At 43.8% G+C, this 22,818-nt stretch overlaps 1 protein-coding gene across 1 annotated transcript in view; it reads right to left on the reverse strand.

Annotated features, from left to right (window-relative positions):
- Positions 1 to 645: 645 nt before the first annotated feature.
- MYRFL (myelin regulatory factor like) overlaps positions 646 to 22,818 on the reverse strand; it is a 140,629-nt gene continuing 118,456 nt past the window's right edge. The window contains exons 17-26 of the mRNA XM_062202075.1: positions 22,363 to 22,448; positions 19,656 to 19,730; positions 19,523 to 19,575; positions 19,211 to 19,393; positions 7,976 to 8,038; positions 7,274 to 7,361; positions 4,760 to 4,834; positions 1,785 to 1,902; positions 1,405 to 1,479; positions 646 to 891 (exon numbers count right to left, since the gene is read on the reverse strand). Coding sequence (XP_062058059.1) covers positions 805 to 891; positions 1,405 to 1,479; positions 1,785 to 1,902; positions 4,760 to 4,834; positions 7,274 to 7,361; positions 7,976 to 8,038; positions 19,211 to 19,393; positions 19,523 to 19,575; positions 19,656 to 19,730; positions 22,363 to 22,448 — 903 coding nt within the window. The 3' untranslated portion in view covers positions 646 to 804. The remainder of the gene's footprint in view (positions 892 to 1,404; positions 1,480 to 1,784; positions 1,903 to 4,759; positions 4,835 to 7,273; positions 7,362 to 7,975; positions 8,039 to 19,210; positions 19,394 to 19,522; positions 19,576 to 19,655; positions 19,731 to 22,362; positions 22,449 to 22,818) is intronic.

The raw sequence follows: 22,818 nt of genomic DNA on the forward strand, positions 1-22,818 counted from the left end.
CTGTCTGTTAATCTCTGATTCTCTCTCTTCTTGTCTGTAACTCTGCCTTTCAAATAAATAAATCTGTTTTAAAAGGCCACAGAGAATGTGTACTACGAAACAGCTATGCATGAATTTCAACATTTTGCACCAAAATAAACATCTTTAAAGTCCATTTTCCACTGACTGAGGGACTGCCATAAGCAGATTTGGTATTAGCTAGTCTGAATGATTTCAATGGGCTCTGGTGCACAGGGGCTTCCATCTTCTCAAGAGGGCAGAGCCTTCCTGCACAGAAGGTTTAGGGTCCATCAAACAGACAAAGCACTTGCAACAATTACTCTTCAATCAGCTTGATCAGCAGGCTGCATTCTACAAAACACATACATACAGAGTTTGTCTAAATGTGAGCCCAACATCAGACCCTACTCATCCCAGCCCCCACACACCAAATGACACATTTTTAAGAGCCTACACTGACTGAGTCCAAATGGACATGGCCTTTTTTTCTCTAAAACTATGAAATATATTAAGACAGCGCAGAGCTTATTTTGATCTTACAGCTTCCTTAATACCAGGAGTATTCTCAAATCCTACGGTACTGCTTATTCCAGGACATGTTTTCTTCATAGTCACGACAAAATCAAACACCACATGATCCCAAGTTCCAGCAAACACTTTATTCTCCTCATTAATGTCTCAAAACGATTGGAAGCCAAGGCTTGCTAAAGTTCTTCCAGCTAGAAAATGTTGCAAGAGGATATAAGTTCCTGTTAACCACGTTCTGAGTCTTTTTCTTTGATAAAGTCCTTAAACTTGAATAAATTAAGTACAATGTCGATAGAAGTGAAAGAAGTAATCTGTGAAGAATATCCCAGCAAAATACGGATCCGTGGAGCAGTCAGCTAAGTCCTGTCAAGACAGGAGAAAAGTGAGAAAGGTCAATATAAAAATTAAGTATAGCTAAAATGCTTTATTGGCACATATATACATTTATGTATTTGTTCATTCACTTAGTGGTCCATTTCTAACTCACTAAAAAGAAAAAGGGCCTTTGGCACAGTGGTTTGAGTTGAAGCTTGGGATGCCTGTATCCTATATCAGAGAGCCTGGCTGAGTCCTGGCTGCTCTGCTTCTGATGTAGCTTCTTACTAAGGCACACCCTGGGGAGCGGCAGCGACAGCTCAGCTCCCTGAGTCCCTGCCACCCATGTGGGAGACCAGGATGAGTTTCTGGCTCCTCGCTGCAGCTTGGCCCAGTCCCTGCTATTGTAGGTGTCTGGGGAGTGAACTAACACATAGATTCTCTCTCTCTCCCTCTCTCCTCTGTCTCTCTCTCCCTCCTCCTTACCTGCCTGCCGTTCAAATGAAAATGAATAAATACAAATTTTAAAAGTAAATAAAAAAGAAAAAAGAGCACACTTACTGGTGCAGCTACACGGAAATGGTATTTGCTGTCAAAGAAAGGAGCTACAGGGAGGGTCCAAATGTGCTGATACCCCTGAATAGTGAATGAAAGAGAGATCCATTTCATAACCACATTCTACATGCACGTGGACAGAGCACGGGCTGGGAAAGCATTTCCTGGGCGACTATAGGGAAGGATTCTGTGATCAGAGCTGTTGATAGGTGTTGCTAGAATGTTCTACAGTTTCTCAAGGACACAAGGAAAGTGCTGAGCCCAGCCCTGTGATCGGGGCCAGCCGGCTAAGAGAAACACTAGCATTCAGTTCAATGCGTCACTCCCTTCACAGGGGACTGAGGCCGCAATTCTAGACATGCTTCTACTGGAACAGAAGACGTTACCTGTGTGATTTCCTGGGAAACTTCGTGGCTTTGGATCGCTTTGGCTTCCATTTTACTACGGAAACATATATTCCCAAGGACGAGTTTGCACTGGAAGATTATCAGTGGCTCTGTTGTGCTTCGGGAGACAAAGGAAAGAAAGGGCAGATGGAAAGGAGTTACCAGCTGCTACTAGGCTGCACCTTGATGGGAAGAGGGACTAATGGGAGTGCAGCTTAGAAAGCCCTTCAAAGCTCACAAGAGGCATTTTCTCGCCTAAACTGAGTGATGCCATTGGCTGGCTCACCTCTCGTTACAGAAAGAAACTCAATTTCAAATGACTACTGAATGACCATATGATTGCTCCTAAAACCCAGTGTCATGACTTAAACTACCTCACATCAGAACTTCCTATTTCCATAGACTTAAAAAATAATTTACACACACACACACACACACTGGCAGCTGATTAACACTCCAGGATTGTAGATTCTGTAACTACCCTGGTCTGGATAGGCACTGTTTGAAACAACAAGGCAAACAAATACAGATATGGGCTTGGAGGTGAGCCCTGCTATAAACCGTGAGCTTTTAAAGCTATCAGAATGGAAGGCCTGCAAGAAGCGATGGTTCTTCTCTGGAAGTTGACTCACTCATCATCATCAAGAGGACTATATCTGTCTATCTTTGGAAACAATCCGTTGCACAGTGGAGGTGACCTATAATCTCAGTTGAGTATATAGTAGTCCCCCTCTCATCCAAGAGTAGCAGATGTTCAAAACTGTGGATAGCACTGAACCCTATGTAAGCCGTGAAGCCATACATACACACCTATGATAAAGTTTAATTTTATAAATTAGGCACCAGAGAGATTAACAATAGCAACTAATAATAATATAGAACAATTATAATATGCCATTATAAAAATTATTTAAAACATGTGAACTGCTTATGTCTGGGATTTTCTACTTAATATTTTCAGACGGCAGTTGATCATGGGTGCCGAGACTGTGGAAAGTGGAACCCCACATTGGAGGGCATATAGTATGTGTATTTTTAAGATAACCCATATTACAAACACAGTTTGTAAAGCAAAAGGCCTGACTTAGTGGCTCAAGAGGATCTTTTGCTTCTTCAGGGGACACTGAGTGTAAGGTCACTCCCCTCCCGGGACAGCTAGGAATGCATAAGGAAGCACTGTGCCGGCTTCCTCAAGGAGTGCAAGAGAAACATCCACTGTGCTTTCCTCTGCCTGAAACATGGTGGCTTCGGCGTCACGAAACATTAGCTTTTTTTTTTTTTTTTGACAGGCAGAGTGGACAGTGAGAGAGAGAGAGACAGAGAGAAAGGTCTTCGTTTTCCATTGGTTCACCCCACAATGGCCGCTGCAGCCAGCGCACCACGCTGATCCGAGGCCAGGAGCCAGATGCTTTCTCCTGGTCTCCAGTGTGGGTCGCAGGGCCTAAGGACTTGGGCCATCCTCCACTGCACTCCCGGGCCACAGCAGAGAGCTGGACAGGAAGAGGAGCAACCGGGACAGAATCCGGCATCCTGACTGGGACTAGAACCCGGGGTGCCGGCGCTGCAGGCAGAGGATTAGCCTATTGAGCCAAGGCGCTGGCCTAAACGTTAGTTCTTGAAACAAGACTTTCCAAAGCATGGCAGGAGCAAAGCTGATGGGAGGTGGAATACAAAGCCTAAAGTAGACAGGGAGGGAGACGGGGGACAGGAACGATGGCAGGGGCGTGGCACAGCTGGGGGAACAGGGCGAAACAGGAGGCAAGGGGAAGAGAGAGAGAGGAGAAAGGGGAGAAGAGAGGAAGTGTGGAGAGGGAGAGGAGGAGAAACTAAAATCAAGAGACGTGAGATCAAATCCTCTGTCTTCAAGGCACTACCTCACTGTGTAATGTTTAGTGATGTGGGTGGGAAGTCTGACAGTGCCGTAATAATCTGACATATCTGATGACGAGAGGTGAAACGCGCTGGTGATTTTGGAGGAAGGGTGGTCCTCCTGAACACTGCCAGTTACTGAGGGTCTCTTCTGTGCAGGCGGGGCCATGTCCTCACAAACCTCGTGGTTAAAAAGATGGGCTCCACTACGGGTCAGCTGTGAGTGTCAGAACCTAGTCTTGGACCTCTCTGAGCCCACGCATTTCCATCTGAAAAGCACAGACAAAAACATGTGTGTGTGTGCACACACACACAGAGGGGTTGTGGCGAGGATTACTAGGACCCAGTGGGAAAGGGTGAGTATCTGCTGGACAGCCCAGGCTCAGCAATGCTAGTCACTAATTTTACCAGTGTTAACAGTCATCCCACAGCAAGTCTCCTGCTGGGGCACCTTGTAGCCCTCACTTTACAGCTGCAGAAACAGTGGCTCAGAGACCTCTCCAAGGTCACAGAATCAGGAAGCCACAGAAACAAAATGTGACCTCAGGCCAGCCCGGCCCCAAATACTGACTCCTAGTTTTCTCTCTCTCCCCTGGGGAAATGTTATGGGGTCTGCTTATCTCTGCTACCAGGAATCCCTGGAGCTGTGCAGCCCCTCATCTGGGTGCCATTCCACTCAGCAGGTGCAAGTGTAGAGCTGAGAACTCTGCCACTCCCCAGGGAGCACCTGGATGACCCCAGGCCTCACCTTGGAAACCTTCCCTCAACTCTCCCACATCTCAACCTATCTTAGCTAACGTGGACCGATGCATTTATTAAATCAGAAAATTTATTAATAAAACATCTGGAGCTTCCTATCTTCTATCTTGCTGATCAAAGTGTGAAATAAATTCAGACTTGCGGTCATATTAATAATACACATGGTCCCAGAGTCAGGACAGGAAATGGCAGTTAGGAAAGGCAGGATTGGTCAAAGTCAGCATCACATCTCCTCTGAGTACAGAGTAGAACTTCCACTTCTAGAATCGTCTGAGAAAAAATTTACATTTTTTAACTTACAACAACTAATGCTAGAAGTAGAGTTCTTGTTATAGCCATGCACTTACTTGATTTCTAGAGAGAATTTGACGTTAGTGGGTGTCTTCTCATTAACAGGAATATTGTAATTATAGTTTCCAGGCCTAATTACAGAAAAAAAGATAAAACCACAAATGAAAATAAGCAGGAAAGCTTTCAAAAGGCTTTTTGCCACTCTTTACATGCAATGTAAACTGTAAAATATCATATGATAAATAACAAATGTAGAAAATCATTTCATCTGGTATCGTTTTATGTTTTCAGAGATATACTTGTCAAATTTCAGAGTGATCTTTCAGGTCTTAATATAAAATATACTACAAAGATTTATGGTGTTTCAGAATATGTAGGGAAAATAATGGAAAGTCAAAACCCAGACCAAATACACAAAACTAAACATGCAGCAAGGGGTTTCAGTCCTCCTTAAGGAGATGCACATTTCAGAAGATAAATGAGGCAAAGGCCTCAAACTAACAATCTCCCTAGAAAGAGGGACTGGAAATAATAAATACCAGTTTCTCCACCATAAGTCACTCATTTCAAACAACATTCGCAGGAAATATCATGCACTTTCAGAATCTAAATCTACTAAAATTATTGTAATCCTAGCTACTATTTAGTAATGGAGAAAATTACAAGACAGAAATGCTTAGACATAGATTTTTTTTCCCTTTTTAAGAGAGACATTTGGGGAAAACGGAAGATCCCGTGACTCGTATTATACTGAAAAACTCTAGCAAAATGGCACAGTGTATCCAATACAAGTTTCCCTTATCATCTGAAATCCCTTATTTGGAATTATATGGAGCAACAACTAAAAATAAATGGAAAATGAGCCCATCATTTTAGACTCTCTTTAAATAATACTGAACTAAGTTGTTAAAAATGTGGAAGCATGGGGCAGACATTTGACTCGGTGAAGATACTGTTTGGGTTGCTGTGAGCCATATTGAAGCACTGGTATTCAAGTCTTGAATCTTCTGATTTCAGCTTCCCACTGATGGACACGCTGGGACGCAGCAGGTGATGGCTCAAGTATTTGGGTCCCTGCCACCCACATGGGAGATCCAGACTGAGTTTCAGTCTCCTGGGTCTATCCTGCCCAGCCCTGTGTGTTGTAGGCTTCTGGGGAGTGAACCAATGCATAGGCAATCTCTCTGTCTCTCTGCCTTTCAAATAAAATTAAAACAAAGTCAAAAAAGTTTTTGTTTATGTAAAAGTAAAATTGAAAGAAATTGAAAGATGTAGAATTTTACAATGTTTAGGTTTATCAAAAACATCCCATTGTACACAATGAATATATACAATTTTGTCATTTATATCCAAATAAAGCTGAAAAAAGTGTGCTTCTTGTGTATCAAGTGGAGAATAGTGTTATTTCGGTGAATGAATATATTTTTAAAAATCAGAAAGATCTGCACTGAGATCTGGAGCACTGGGTTCCATGGGATTCATTCTTATCACGATTCTCCCAATGTCAGAGAGCTTTGCTTCAATCCAACTCAGCTGACAGTATCCTCATCTCACAGATGAGGAGTGGATATGCAGGCTGGATAAACGTCTTGCCGAAGCCCTGGAATCTGAACCTGATCACTCTTCATCACAGTGTCATCCTGCCACCAGAATGAATACCTACTCTGACACTTACCCCATGGGTGACCTTCAGCAAACTTTTTTCAAGTTTACTGAAACTTAAACCACAAACTGGGGATAAATAAGACCAAATTCACAGGGATTTCATGAGAATTCAATAAGGTAATGAACATAGAGGTCACAAACAAATCACAAAACACCATATAGGCTATTCTTGTAACTCTGGACCATTCATTTAAAACCTGTTATATCCAGTTGAAAAAGAAGGTTGAAAGCTCACAAGACCTACCACTCCATTCCAAATACAAGCCTTGCATTAAACCTAGCAGACATCCAATAAATATGTGTCGAATCAAGAAAAATAACTCCTCCTTCTGAATGACTACACCTTGTGTACAGTGCTTGCCGGAGCACCTTGCACTGTTGCTTCGCAATGCGGCATGACCTCCATACACATGACAGAACATGCGCTGGATGTGGCAGACAGCTTTTGCTATCTCTGAATTCTTTTCCCTCCTGACTTCAAAACCAAGATAAACTATTTTCTTTAGCAATTAAAAATGACATCTCGTACTAGGATGTAGAAATATGAGCTCACTCATAACTTGGAGCCATCAGTAACGTCTTTCTTATCCACAGAATTAACCAGCAGCTCCATGCTTAATAGAACTGTGTCCCCAGAGAGTCACTCACAGAGCTGCCCCCTAGGCTTTCTGCTTTGGACATACCCATTAAACCAAGAGCTACTGGGGCCATGGTTTATTCCCATTTGCTAATACCAACTGTTTTATGACATCCTTAGCCACCGTGTAACAAACGTGTTTTCACTTAAGCAGCAAATAAGCAGACATTGATTTCACCTTGTAGCTTTAGCTTTCATTCATTTCAAAAACCCAGAACCCTGGGTAAATTCCAGAAACAACCAGGACACAATGGGCAGGCTTACCCACCTGCACTGAAGGCTTTCACTGCAGTACCGATGATCTATTATTTGCTGGATTTCCATAATCTGAATAGAACTGATGGTTGTATCAATCCCTGAATTGTGAAGAAATAAAGAGAAAAAAGTAAACACTTCTGCAGAGGTAAAGTATTAGACTCCAGCACAACCCCCCAAACGGCAGAATGTGAAATAAGAGTTTCCTACATTAACAGATTTCATTTGCATTCATATAAAAAACGGAGGAGGCAAAGGAGGGGGAGAAGACTTTTTTTTTTTCTTTTGGTTATAGTAAAATTTAAGAAAACTAATAAAAACCCAGGCCCCAATAAACTGCCCCCATAACATCCAAAAGAATTTCTGGACCACAGAAGTCCTACTGAATCAAAATTTACTAAAATGAAGGGGGCAATATGAAATGCAATCTGTTTCAGAAAACAAGCTGAAAGTATAGTCAGACTAAAAGGGGGGGGGGGCCAGGAAGTTCAAAGACACTATTAACATCCAGAGACCACTGCCACTTCTCCAGCGATGCATGAGAATATCATTCACTGTGAGGGTGGCATCGAGTATAAAAACACAACCCCGGGGTGTAGGTGACAGGCAGGGTGCGCCTCTGTCCTTGCTCCTCACTCCAGGAATGCTTTTACAGCTTGTGATGCTGCCTGGCCCTACAGCACCAAAGAAGAATGTCACTTAAATGTCAACTTACAGTCACTCCCCCTGTTAAGTCTGCTGAGCGTATCTCTTGCCAGGAATGATTTGTTTCTGTCTTCTAAAGGAGAAAAAAGGCCATCAGACTTGCAGCTTTGCTCAGGATGAGAAGAGAAGATATCCCCTGGGGGCCCCAGTTGGTCTGGGTGAGTCAAATGTCTGTCCACCCTTTCTCTCTCTCTCCCCTTCAACCTTTCTGGTCCCTAACCTATTTCTTATGATCTAGTTCCTTCTCCAAGAAGCCATCTGTTATGGGCTGAATTGTGTTTCCACCTAATGTATATGTTGAAGTCCTAGGCAGTCCAGTGTGACTGCCTTTAGAGACAGGGCTTTAGAAGAGGTTTTAAGTTAACATGAGGCTATTAGGGTGGCCCCTCCTCTAATGGTGTCCTAGAGAGAGACACTAGAGCCACGCACACAGAGGAAAGGCCATGAGAGGACACAGAGAAAAGCTGGCCTTCCGCAGGCCCAGACCTGCTAACACTTTGACCTTAGACTTCAGCCTCCGTCACTGGGACAATATTTATTGCCTGTTGTTTAAGCCACTTGGGGATTCTGTCACGCCAGCCCAGGAAGAGAGAGATATCATGCATGACTGGGTGCTGATGCTCACAGCTCCCACCTTTCCAAAGCCATAGCATTTCCTGCTGAACCGTCTTACATGGTCATCAACTTGTATATGTCTCTCTACTGAAGGGCATGTAATCTCTGGATGATTACGTAACTCTTCATGTAGTTCTGTCCTTTCTTGACAGCTCTGGAGTAGGGAGCCTCTATGAACATTCTGTGAATCCTCTGAAACTCTTGGCATAATGTCTTGCTCATATTAGGAAAACCATTTTTCTGTGATTAATAACAATCTAACAGTGGTTGTATTTCTTATTTGGTTTATGAGTTAGTAGTGCTGTTAAGCAAAATCAACAGATTTAAGTTGTCTGGGTTCTTTTCTATGCACCTTAGTGACACTGTATCATGATTGTATGGAGTAATATAACAAAATGGAAGTAAGTTATCAGGAGATCTCAGCTTGTATACCTCCGGTGATAGGTGGCTCACTAACTCCTAGGGTAACCCATTCCTTCCTCTGCTGTGAGGCTCTGAACACATTCTTCCTTCTGTTGAGTGAGTGTCCACCTTCCTGTGGCTCCCCCTTTGATCCTCATCCTACCTCTTGAGTGAGTTTAACAGGTCCTGAAGGTGCCTACTCTGCCCAACCTAAACCTGCCTCCCGTGAGGTTGCTGAGAAACAGGACATACTCATGAATCCTGTTTTCTTTTCTGAATAAAAACAAAGAACACTAAAAGTACAACATTTGGAAAGTAGGAAGCAGAAAGAAACATAACATGTATGTTCAGAATGTGATTTCTGATGTATTCCAGGAGATCCAAGGGGGGAAAGCAAGAGATGGAATTCTTTGGTGTAAGCTCCTTTTAGAGTTAAATCCAGGGCCTAATGTTGAGTGGATATTGAACAGTTTATCAACCCTGTCTACTCCTGTGGCCCCTATGCTGGATGAAAGACCCTGTTAAAATGAGGAATATAGTTGAAGAGCAGTAGAGGGAATAGATAAGCATGAAGAAAAATAAGAGCAAGACTATCTCTACAGTAAAATAATGTTATGTTAACCTTCTTTATGCAAATAGAGTTGGGGGTCTCTAAAGAAAAGCAAAACTTACAAAGTTATTGCATTTTCCTAATTGCTTAATAGCCTGAATATTAAAAGTTAGAGAATCTTTTTAATTTTATACACATACACAAAGACCTGTTTATTATATGAAAGGTAGAGTGACAGAGAAAGAGGAAGAGAAACACACAGTGAGAGGTCTTCCATCCACTAGTTCACTCCTCAAATGCTTACAACAGTCTGGGACTAGACCAAGCTGAAGCCATGCACCAGGAACTCCATCCAAGTCTCCCATGGACATGGCAGGGACCTGAGTTCTTGGGCCATCATCTACTGCTTCTCAGATGTATTATCAGGGAGCTGCATCAGAAGTGAGGGGTAGCTGGGTCTTGAACTAACACTCCAATATGGGATGTAGATATCCCAAGTGGTGGTTTAACCTGCGGTGCCACAACACCTGCCCCAGGAAATTTTTTTTTATTAAAAAAATTATTTGAGAAACAGAGAGACAGAAAGAGCTCCCATCTGGCTTATTCCCAAATGCCCACAATGGCCATGGTGGGGCTAAGGCCAGAGTCAAGAGCCAGGAACTCAATCCATGTCTGCCATGTGGGTGCTGGGGGTTTAACCATTTGAGTCACCTCCCAAATAAATAATCTTTTTTTTAAAAAAAAAGGTGGGGAGTTTATCCCTGGTTGACACATAAGCTAACAGAGGCACTAGGGGTGCACCCTGCAGAAAGGAATAGAGGAGGGAGTCTAGTCCAAACCACCTGATTCCAGAGCCTGCAATTTTCCTATGATGCACATAGGGGAAGAAGTCAGTTTAACTGAGTGGCAACTGGGTACAGACAGGAGTCCAGTCACTGGCATGGGGCCAGAGTCACTGGAGTGGTGATGATGCACTTGTTGTCTCCAAAAAGGCATTTTAAAAGGGATTTTGAAAAAGTAACCACCCAGATGATTGTTATTAAGACTATAAAAATTAGGTATCCTTTAAAAGCATGCAGTGAAAGTCATCATTTAGTGTCTTGCTAAACAACCTCACAGAAGAATTTTATAAACTCTTGGCAGTCATGTTTGAAGGAGTTGTAGATTTAGCTGTGTGTTCAAGGTTCCATTTCAGATTTTAAGATAGAAAGCAAAAGTAGCGGTGGACAATACTGAGTGCGACCACTCTCCCAGGCACCTCTCTGCTGGGTAGTCCAGCTGTCAAGTGGGTGGAAAGTTTGTTCACTTGTGTGCCCATTGGACTGTGGGCTTCTGGGAGTCTGCATCTTGTTCCTTCCTGCACTCCCAGATACGGCAGCGCCAGGCTCCCTTGTAGGTGTTCCATAAATATTTATGGAAGGATGGAAGAGAGCCAGGGAAAGAGGAAGGAAGAGGAGAAGCAAGGCCAATTGTTTAACCTCTAAAAAAAAAAAATGTTTCCTCTTCTATACTCAACAGGAAACTTGTCAGTAAATGGGTAGGGGTACAGCGGGTGTCCATGAATTGCTGAGCTCCTTCACCTTGATCAAAGAGGAGGGAGGCAGAACCTAAAGACGGGGCTCACTTCGAAGCATCCTGTCTACCAGAATTCTTCCCATTAAGAAGAAAGGAGGGGTTAAAGCCATGGCCTACAGTGCCGGCATCCCATATGGGTGCCTGTTTGAGTCCTGGATGCTCTACTTCCAATCCAGCTCCCTGCTAATGTTCCTGAGAAAGCAGCAGAGGATGCCCCAAGTGCTTGGGCCCCTGCACACATGTGGGAGACCTAGAAGAAGCTTCTGGCTCCTGGCTTCAGCATGGCACAGCCCAGTTGTTGCAGCCATTTGGGGAGTGAACCAGCAAGTGGAAGACCTGTCTCTCCTTTTCTCTCTCTCTGTAACTCTGCCTTTCAAATAAATGAAAAGGAAAGAGAGAGAGAGAGAGAGAGAGAGAGAGAGAGAGAAAGAGAAATCTTGACATGTAAGAATTTTCTGGGAATTTTTTTTTTTGACAGGCAGAGTTAGACAGTGAGAGAGAGAGAGAGAGAGAGAGAAAGGTCTTCCTTCCATTGGTTCACTCCCCAAATGGCCACTACGGCCAGCGCCGATCCGAAGCCAGGAGGCAGGTGCTTATCCTGGTCTCAAATGTGGGTGCAGGGCCCAAGCACTTGGGCCATCCTCAACTGCATTACCGGGTCCCAGCAGAGAGCTGGACTGGAAGAGGAGCAACTGGGACAGAATCCAGCGCCCCAGTTGGGACTAGAACCCGGGGTGCAGGCGCCGCAGGTGGAGGATTAGCTAGTGAGCCGCAGCGCCAGCTGGAAATTGATTTTTCATTTCCCTTTCCAAAAGGCCTCTGGAGTTCTTGGATTCTAGCTATTCCAGTAATTATGATGTTCAAGTACCCAACTTCTACTATGAGTTTTTGTTTAAGATTGCTTCCATACAAGGCTATAAATTTACAAGGCAAATAAGGCAGAAAGAATAGAAACAGGAACTTTCTATCCTGTTTTCTTCGCCTACCTTTGGTTCTATTTTCCTGCTGATTTTTCAGGGAAAGAGCGCATGATAAATCTTGGCCAAAGAATTAAAGATTTGTCTCATCGCCACAGAACTGTGTTTTTAGGTTCCTGGTGATGTAGAACCCTAGGTATAGAATTGAGTATTGGATGGGATAAAGTATTTTTTAAAACAGTAATTGAGAAGAGATAATGTTGCAGATTGGATTCATGAAAACGTTTTTTCAAAAGCAGAAAATAAAACTGAAATCTTACAAAACACTGCCAATTTGTCATGTGTCTGAAGTAAGACTTCTCAGCTCAGTCTTGATTTATGTTTGAAAACCAGAAATCCTGCTCTAGTCACACAGGGGTAGTTCTCATCTTACAAATGCCCTTCAGCAGTGTTCACCACCAGCTTTGTGTACATTCCTGGCGGCTTTTGTTGTAAAACTGGAGATTCATTTCACAGTTGGTGGATGAGACCTCTCAATAAACTAAATTAGGAACTTCTGGAGGAGAGAGGTAAGAAGGCATCTCACCAAAGTATATCTGGTGTGATAGAAGGTGTATACTGCATTACGTATAAAGCTGTGTGGATGGCCGAGTTCCAGGAAAGCACCTTGGATATCTTTCTTTTATACCGATTGAACCAGATTCATGCCAAGAAGCAGTCAATGAGGTCCACCAATCAATGGCTGAATCTTTTAACTCAGGGGACCACTTTCTTTCACTCTCCTCTGAGTTCTGGTCTCCAAAACAGAGTGAGCATGAGTTCCTGATGCCCTTTGCTTTGTGATATTTTTAAAACATCTAACCAATTCTTTTATAATCCACAGAATTTCACAGAAGTTTCCCCTTCTGGGCTCTCTGCTTTTAATATCTAACTTTCCTGAATACTTAAATCCTTATTGGTCCCACGAACCACAATCCAATCCATCACATTCAGGGGGTTCCTCAGAGTAGAAGCTCAATATTCCAAAATTCTCACTTTCCACTTCCTAATTAGTCTTGCCCAGACTTTTATTAAGTGAATGGGAGAAGGGCATAACTTTTCTGAAAGACATTTCATAAAGGCTGACACAATCAGCTTGAGCTCAGCATGTCAGAGAATGCTGGTTTCCATTCTCTTGTTTTGTTGTAGTCTTACTCCTCAGGGAGGAAGCTCAATGATGCATTTTGGGAATTATTAAACTATTAGATATTATTCTGCATCCCACTGAGAATTTTCCTAAGTTTTTTTTTAACCCTTACATTTCTTTTTCATTTTTATTCCCTAATTTTTTAAAAAGATTTATTATATTTATTTGAAAGACAGAGTTACAGAGAAAGGTAGAGCCAGAGAGAGAGTTCTATCCACTGGTTCACTCCCCAGATGACTGCAATGGCTAGAGCTAAGCTAATCTAAAACCAGGAGCCAGGAGCTTCCTCTGGGTCTCCCATGCAGGTGCAGGGGCCCAAGAACTTGGGCCATCTTCTACTGCTTTCCCAGGCCATATCAGAGAACTGGATCAGAAGTGGAGCAGCTGGGACTTGAACCAGAGCCCGTATGGGATGCCAGCGCTGCAGGCTGGGGCTTTAACCCACAACACCACAGCGCCAGCCCCATTCCCGAATTTTTAGTTGGTCTTTAATGCTGCAGAAACATCAGGTTCAAAGTCAGAGTTGCCTGGCTTTCTCCTCTTTTGTATTTAGGAGTCCCAGTATGACACAGTGCCCTGAGCAAAATGAAGGATGGACCAGCTGCAGAATGGAAGAGGTTTTGCTCAGACCCTCAGCAACAGCCCACACTGGGGACATTGTAATGGCTACAGGAAACCCTGCTGGCGGGAGAGGTACAGGACCTTCCAAAATTCAGGGAGTGCATATGCCCCATATCCTCTAGACTTGACATCAGTCAGGTGCAAGCGTATCCTGTGTCCAAGTACATGGAGGGAGGATGGTAGACAGAACCCAGAACAGGGAAACCGGGCACCTAGATTCCAATTTCAACTTTGCAGGTAATTCAGCTGAGGAATCTTAAGCAAGGTCCCGTGCCTCCATCTCATCAGCTGTAAACTGGGAAAGCTGGTAGGAATCAGGGGTTCTCCTGACCTCGAGCTTCTGGAATCCCTGGTTTCTGCAGACCCTGGGGTCTGGGGCACTGTTTGCAGATTTGGTAAATAACATCTTTCTCACAGCTGAACACTATTTTTCAAATGTCAAGACTGTTTTCATAAAAATAGTTCAATGAAAAGCCCAACTGAATCTAGTTACACTTTTTTGCTTTATGTATTTCCCCAATCAAATCACTATCAAAGTGTATTAATAATGGATTCTCAGGATCAAAACATGAGGGTAGCCCTGGTATAGCTGCTTTATGACAGTCTGGTACTCTAACTCCCCATCAGTTTTCAGGCTTCTTGAAGTTAAGAAAGAGGCAAAATCATCTAAATTCTTTATATTTTTCCCCAATTGAAAGGAGGAACACTTTTCCACTGTATGATGGAGCTTTAAATTTCACTTTTAGGTAGAGAAGCTGCTGCTTCTGTCTAGGGGGACACAGCCAGGCACCTGGGAACAGATCTTTCTTTAGGAGTTCACATAGATCTGAAGTCGTAAGAGAAGCACACATTCCTTGTCACAGGGAAGAGAATGGCAGCCCCCATCTGCTTTGATAAAGGCTGTTTTCCCCCAAATCCCTTTGATGTGAAGAGCTGGCTGCTGCACCACTGAATTTGTTCAGCGGCCAAGAAGTCCTTCAAAGTGAAGCGTGGAGCAGTCCACGGCTTCTTCCCGTTCAGGACCCATCGTCATCGGTGTGGAATGATCCCTTCTGAGGACTGCCTCAAAAAGGGCACCGTGTGTCCCCAGGGTGAACTCCAAAGGTAAGGAAGGGGTTTACCAGCCACGGTTTCTCCACGTGCTTTCCCAAGAGACGAAGGTTTTGGGGACTTTTGTGTAGCACTGGATTTCTTCATGACTAAAAACACTGAGACTATGATTCAAACCAATTCCTTTCTTCAGAATGAACTTTATCCTCACTCTGTAGTAACATATATATTCCCAAATTCAACCAAAAATCATTTTTATATATCCTGCAAAGCTCTCATTTGTGAATGAAGGTGAAATTAAGACTTTTCATAGCAAACAGAAACTGAAAGAATTTGTTGCCACTCATCCTGCCCTGCAAAAGATGCTTAAAGATGTGTTACACACAGAAACACAGAAACATGGTCACCAATATGAAAGAAGGTAAAGGAAGGAAACCTCACAGCAAAAGATAACAGGAAGCTCAATTTCTCTTTGACATAGAATTAAACTCTGATGCTCTGTTAAAGCAATGTGTTAAAGTAATCTAAAAACAAAAAGCAATTCAAATCAATTGGCAATCTACAAAAAGAGTTAAAGATTTTAAAAGCTATTATTAAAATTGCTATATTGGTCTATTATGCTATGTTATATGTGTGTACATATTGTATGTCCACATAGGAAATTTTATTAAAAAGAGTTTTATTTTAAATGGCTTATAGATAAGATTGTCCATAAATTTAAGCTGCTAAAATCAATCAAAGATACATTTTAATTTGTGGGACCTGAATCTGTGTATCATATGGTTTAAACGTGTTGGTAGAAAGAAACTAAAAACATTTTATATGGTTGTGATTCAGTTTACCATGTTAAACAAACTACACCATGTTAGATATTTAAGAGGTGTTTCCAAATACATGATTCTTACAATTTATAGAAGGCATTGGACCTTCTGGTAAATGTTTTCTTAAGTTGTTATCTAATGGTCGAAATGGTTTGCTAAGTATTCATGTAATATTGCTATTGTCAGCAAGCGATCTAGGACTTGCTCCCTCATTTCTCTATTCTAAGCCCAACTTATTCTTTCATTTCTCTATTCTCTTCAAGGTAGGAAACTAATTCTATTATGAAGGAATCTGTAGGACGCACAATTTAATCTTTAGACCTTATAAAAGAGATGGCTAACATTTTTCTGTAATAGCATAGCCAAAATAAGAACTTAAATAATAATCTCATAGCTAGATTTACTTCGCCATCAGCGAAGTATACAGTAAGTAGAAAAAACCTCCCTTTCAGACCAAAGGGAAAGATAGTTTTAAAGTGAGAATATAATTTTCCTCATGGGCATTGTCTACCTTAGAAAAACTACTACAGAACATGCCTGTGACTATAGACTTGTAGTTCAGGCCACCGAAGATTAGAGATGGGACATGGTCACTCCCTTGACTTGCATCCTCTGGTCTGCTTTAACACAAACCAGGAGGAAAAGAAAGCTAGGCATCAGAAGCAATGGGTGGCAGGCCTATTAATGGCTGATCTGTACAGTGATCTGCCCCTCAAGGAGACCCAACAGGCCAGTCCACTGCAGTGGCTTTCAATGTGGTAAGCCTGGGCTTCAGCAGAAGTCAGCTTGTGAAGAGCCCTGGCAGCTCTGCCAAGAGTTGGATCACTGGAATTGGACCTTCCCTGGAGTCGAAGGATGCCCAGGTCAGAGCCACAGATCTTATTGGCTCTAAGCTGAAAAGCCCTTCACTCAGCCCAACTTCCAAAGTGACCACTGCAGCTGAGGGGATGGTCAAGTAGGGTCAGCAACATTGCAGGCAGAACTGTACATTTCTTGTTAGAGATGCCCCCTGCCTTTACCTGGCCAGCTCTCCTCCCAGGCCAGCCAAGTAATGAAAGTCAACAGAGTGCCTTCCCCTAGGAGGTTCACACCTCCCTTAGGATATACCCCATGTGAAGAGATAGATAGGTCTGGGCCTCTGAACTTACAAGGCCTAAAGCCCACCAGATTATTATCAAGCCCCTTCTATCAGGTTCTATTTGCCTCTCAATCAGAAAACTTAATTGTAGCTTAGATAGCACCTTTCTTAGCTCCTCTAATAATGACTCTGTCCTTTCTTCTAGACCCTGTCTAGCACACTTGGGCCTCATTCCTTTGTAATCATAACCTCTACTCTACCACCAATGGCTCTATTCCCAACCTGTGTGTACTGATGGTCCTCTTCCCCACTTAATGCTGTATAATTGTTCAAACCTGGTAAATGCCACTCTTAGGATCATTGGTTACTATCCTCACTCTGTCTTTTATGACCTTGTCTAAATATGATCAGAGTCGGCAAACTTGGAAGGCTTCCATAGCCTTGGCAACTCATGACAAGAGCCTAGGGTGGTTACTGGCGCCATAAACTAGAGTGTCAATTTGTTGGGTCAACAACAAGAGCCACTGTGCACTTGCTCCTCATGTGGGATCTCTGTCCTTAATGTGCTGTACATTTTGACTTAATGCTATAACTAGTACTCAAACAGTATGTTTCACTTTGTGTTTCTATGTGGGTGCAAACTGTTGAAATCTTTATACTAAATTGATCTTCTGTATATAAAGAGAAAAAAAAAAACAGGCCAAATTCTGCCTCTTATAGATGTGGGGAAAAAATCTTGGGTCTAAGGATACTCATTGATTAAAAAAATTGAGATAATAGCAATACCTGTCCTGTAGGCTTGTGAGGATTAAGTAATTTATTCTGTATACTATCTGACAGTATCTGGCATACAGGAATATCTCAGTACATGATGATGAAGGTGAAGATGATGATGATTTGCAAAAGTTATATACCCGGAGCTGGTGCTGTGGCGCAGTGGGTTAAAGCACTGGCCTGAGTGCTGGCATCCCATATGGGCACTGGTTTAAGTCCTGGCTGCTCCTCTTCCTATCCAGCTCTCTTCTATGGCCTGGAAAAGCAATGGAAGATGGCCCAAGTCCTTGAGCCCCTGCACCCCCATGGGATACCCAGAGGAAGCTCCTAGCTCCTGGCTTCAGATTGGCGCAGCTCTGGCCATTGTGGCCATCTGGGGAGTGAACCAGCGGATGGAAGCTCTTTCTATCTCTCTCTCTGCCTCTCCTCTCTCTGTGTAACTCTGACTTTTAAATAAATAAAATAAAAATCTTTGAAAAAGAAAGTTGCATACCCAAGACCAGGAATAATATCAAAAGGAAAATGAAATCACATTGCTGCCCTCAAAACTTCACCCACTGACAATATTCTATGTATCAGCCATTGATACTGCTTACAAATACTTCACTTACTTTCTTCCAAGCACATATTAAGTCTGCCCTTTGCCATCTGTTTTTAAATTAGACATGACTATTGTGATTTGCTTTGGCCAATGAAGTGTAAGCAGAAATTACATACATTATACCTCGGTGGACATTTTAAGAGCTAGCACACAGTGTGTCTTGTTCTCTTATCACTTCTATAGAGATTATGGAAATATGTATTGAGATGGAACCCCCACCAACTGAGCCCTGAATGACAATGATATGATTTTGATTTTGGTTAACATTTGATAAACACAGTAATTCAGAAACAAATTTTTGCCGCATAAAACCACTGTTCTTTGGGAGTTGTTGGGACAGCACCCTAACAGAGGAGCCACATTAATATGCACTGTAATTACTAACATCATCTCTAATACTCTTATAGACATGCATTAATATATGTGTGTAGATGATTTTGAAACATCAAATTAGTACACATGTGGAAGAATTCTATTTGATCTGACAGAGATAGTTTCACTTGTAGGCCTTGATCAAGTTTCTATAATTTTTTAACATGACAATTCTGTTACTGGAAAAAAATTATGCATGTGTATATGTGGGTGCACTCACACGTGTGTGTGTGTGTGTGTGTCCCCAGGAGGAAGAGGAAGAGAAAGAAAGTGTTCTGAATGTGAAATGCCAACCTTGTCTTTTTCACTGCTCAAAGCTTACCCTGTATTCTAAAGTAGAGTTTCTGAGTCTTTTCTATTTTGCCCTCATTAGTTTGGGTGCAGAACCCAGATGCCACATCACCAGAGCCAAAAATATCAACCCACATGCACGTAATTATTTCACTGTGCTGCTATTACTATCTTCTTTGGCAAAGGACAAAGGGAACCCTTTCTCTTGGAAATCACAAAAATTTGAATCAACCAAAATTTTCTCCCCAGATGACTATTTGTATATTTGTGTGGTTAAAGATTTCACCACCTCAAATAGAACCATGGAACCATTAACAGACAATCTAAGTAAATACTGACAAGGGAGAAGTCCAAGTGCAAAGCCCTGGGGTTTGCCTCTGGTCACCAGTTACCTCCCCAATGCCTCTGATGGTTTCCCGTCTCCTCCTTGGACTGGGCTTGTAAAGCACTTGGGGAGACTCTTCGCGTTCCCCAGACAGGGCAGCAGCTGGTCTCCTGACATGGCAGGATCTCACAGAAAGTGATCTCAGGGACTTCCAAGTTGGGCTGGGTGGCTGCCAGGGTTGTATGAGGTGCTGCGAGGCATTGGGCAGAGAGGAGAGAGGCAACAAGGTTAACCTGAAAGGCTGGTTTCTCCTGTTGACAGTGCCGCACGTGTTGACAGTTCACAGAGACACAGAGGGTGGGGAGTGGGAAAGCCTTACCTGCAGCGGAGCCTGTGGTTGGCAGCACGGGCTCCTGGGAGCTTGTGATGTTGCTAGAGGAGAACAACACGACTTGTGAAAGAGGCCCTCGAGAATCCTTCTCCCCAAAGGAATACAAGACCTGAACTCTCACCTTGTAGGGAGACTGGAGGCCTGTCGGTCTTGATCTTTTAAGCTAAGTATGTAAAGGGAGACTATTGTCAAGGCACTGTCAAAAAAAAAAGAAAGAAAGAAAAAGCATTATGTGACAGATTAGTTCCAGATCTATCTCCCACATCCAGCTGGCCCAACACGGATGCTCTCAGGCCACACAGATGGGACAAAGGGGAGGGGTGGCCACGGCCGACAGAAACACCAGGGCAACCAGCACACTCGGGCTTTTCTGCCCTGGCGAGGAAAAGCCCTCGGCTCTCTGGAGCCTGAAGCTCCTGGGTGCTCCACACTGGTGGACTTGTTTCCTACGGGCGCCGGCAGCCCGGGCCAGCTGTCTCAGAAGCATCTGGCACTAGTGGAAGATTACAAAGGAAATATGGATACAACTAGAGGCAGCCCTCCGCTCCGTGCAGGAGAGCGGCAGGGCAGAGCTCACAGCCTGTAGTGGGGAGGTCAGCTGCACCTGGTGGCCCTGGGGGACGAGAGCCTGCGCAGGTGTCTGGTCAGCTGTGGACGGCAAACCCTTGGGCCACTTCTCTCACAGTCTCTCAGCTGCCTGTCTTTTTAGAGCACAACACATAAAATTGGGCAGAGAAGGAAAAGCAAGGCCATAAAGCATCCATTTCCACACTAGGTGACTTCAAGATAGTGAAAGTGTCTCCCTGCACTCCCTCCTCCAGCCCCAGGGATCAGAGCTTAGATGTCCAATTGGAGCTTCCCTGAAGGTTCTCGGCTCTGCGAAGCTATTCCCAACAACTTCATGTTCTCCTCTTTCAGGGTATCTTGGGAACTCTCTCAGGGGAGCCACAGAAAGAAGTCTGCTGAGGACTACATAGTCCCACTGGGTGCTGGACTTGAAGCCAGGCTAGATACCTTTGCTGGCTTGATTTCACACCTGGGTCTCCAAACATGACTGTTATTCCCATCAAAGGCAGTGGACTGACCATGACGAAATGTCCCAGGGAACTTCAAAATACTGGTGGGAAATGGAACTAAAGGATAAGTTTGTTTTTGGTGCCAAAAAACCCCACACTGAAATCTAGGCATAATATTTTCATAATACACATTTTCCACGACTTTTTGGAGATCTTTCCACTTGTGGACAAATAAATGTGAGAAGCACTTCCTGATGTGTTCTCAGCAGCAGCTGGTGACTGCCCAGCAGGCTCAGCCCTGCCTGGTAAGTGATGCTAGGTCTCAAAGATGCCATCTGACAGAATGGGCAGTGTTGCCTTGGTGACTGTTTGCTGTGGTCCAGCCGCCCCTACTCCCCATCTCTACACGACTACTTCTTAAATTCTCTATGGGATTTGTCTCTGCCATCTGCCTCAATGCACTGCCCAGAGAACTTGCAGGACTACAGAACAAAACGGACTCCTACTCCCCCTCTTTGGGGGCAAACTCTGGTTTTGTTCTCCCTCAGGTACATCCCAGGCCAGCAACAAGATACTAAGCTTCGGACCTCCTGTTTGTGGCCTTAATGGACACCAAGATTGGAATCTGCAAGATCTGATAAGCACGTTTAGGAAGCAATCTCTGTCTCAGAGTTAGACTTCTAGAAACTTTCCACTGGGCTGGGAATCTGTGGTTCTGGAGAATGCTAAGTATGTCTGCTCCAGGCAGATGCTCAGACTCTCCTGATGTGAAAATCCCAGCCAGAGAAGACAAGCACACTTAGGGGTGTGAGAAGAGTGCACAGCTTCCAATGGTGAGAGAGATCAGGGTATCTTCCCTGGGGCACCAGCAGGGCATGAGAGAAAATGCCACTGGCAGAGAGGGCACGGTCCGCCTTCTACAGCTGGGAGGCTCTAGAGGCACTGGGAACTCCCTCGCCTTTGAGAGTGAAGGTCTCCCCTAAGACTGGTCCAGAGCCTGTCCTACCCAGGGCTCACAAAGCAGCGTTTGTGGGACAGATCAAAACCCTTTTCATCACATGAATAGTTAGACAAAAAAGCAAGGAAGGAGAATTCAAAGGCCCAGAGAACCCAGGCAAGGGGACCTGAGCCAGGGCTCAAAGGCTGGGGTCCACCATAGCAGTGGCAGGAGCCTGAAGGCTGCATTGCAGCAAGGGCTGACCCCTGCTCTGCACAGAGGACACAGGGGGGCCCCAGTGGCCCAGGCAGATACTGTTGGGATTACTGTGTTTACCTCGTTTAACTGTCTATAGTGAATCTGGCTACAATTTCATCATAGTGTCCATCTTGATGTCCCTTTGGTATACATCCACTGAAGAATCCCAGTAGTGACCAGGGAGAATGGGTTGTACCTGATTTCATTCTCACTTCTTTTCCCACAAGCCAGCAGGAAGGAAAATTTGAGAAAGTTATTTGCAAAGTGATGAAACACACACACACACACACACATACACACACACCACCACTGCCACCACCACCATACCACGTGCACGCATGCACACACACAAGGAAGGCACAGGTTGCTAAGACATGGAAGTTCACTGAAAAAAAAATCATCCTTTAACTCCCACTCAAGTACAGAAAGTCTGTGCTTTTCAAAGTGTGAGGTTTAGAAGGACTCCCTCATTTCCAAGCTATCAGCCTGGTTTAAAGGGCTTCTTGCTATCAGAGTAAACAGAAGGTGGTCCCCAGTCCCTACGTAAGGAAAGAGAGATGAGAAGAAGAAGAAGAAGAAAAGAGGCTGATACAGCAGAACTTTGAAGATTTTCTTACCAAAAGGCCATTACCGCTGTCAGACTGATAACCAAAGTCTGGAAAACCCAGTGAGGACACGACTGGCTTTTTCCTGAAAAATAAACCTATAAAGAGGTTCAGTATTGAATGAGCAGTGATAACTGAGCGAAGCTCCAGCCGCCTGCAGGGATCTCAGCTGCTCCTGTGGAGGGTGCGTGTGTGCGGATTTACATCCGCTCTTCCTCTCTGCCTCTCTGCACACAATGCTCCTCCAAAGCCTGCCTCAAGGCCTTCCCTTTCCTTGATACTCCAGGTGCAGCAATCTCCTTTTCCCTGCCATCCTGCAGGGCAATTGTCTGTGCCATGCACTTGGTACTTATTTTGCCGTTGTTGATTTTGTCAGAACCCAGAAATCCATCTCTTAATAGAAGACTTATGGAAATCAAAAAAGTTGTCCAGATGTGAAAGAATACATCTAACAGAAGAACTTTAGGC

This window comes from Lepus europaeus, chromosome 10 (assembly GCF_033115175.1).
Source record: "Lepus europaeus isolate LE1 chromosome 10, mLepTim1.pri, whole genome shotgun sequence".
Classification (NCBI taxonomy): Eukaryota; Metazoa; Chordata; class Mammalia; order Lagomorpha; family Leporidae; genus Lepus; species Lepus europaeus.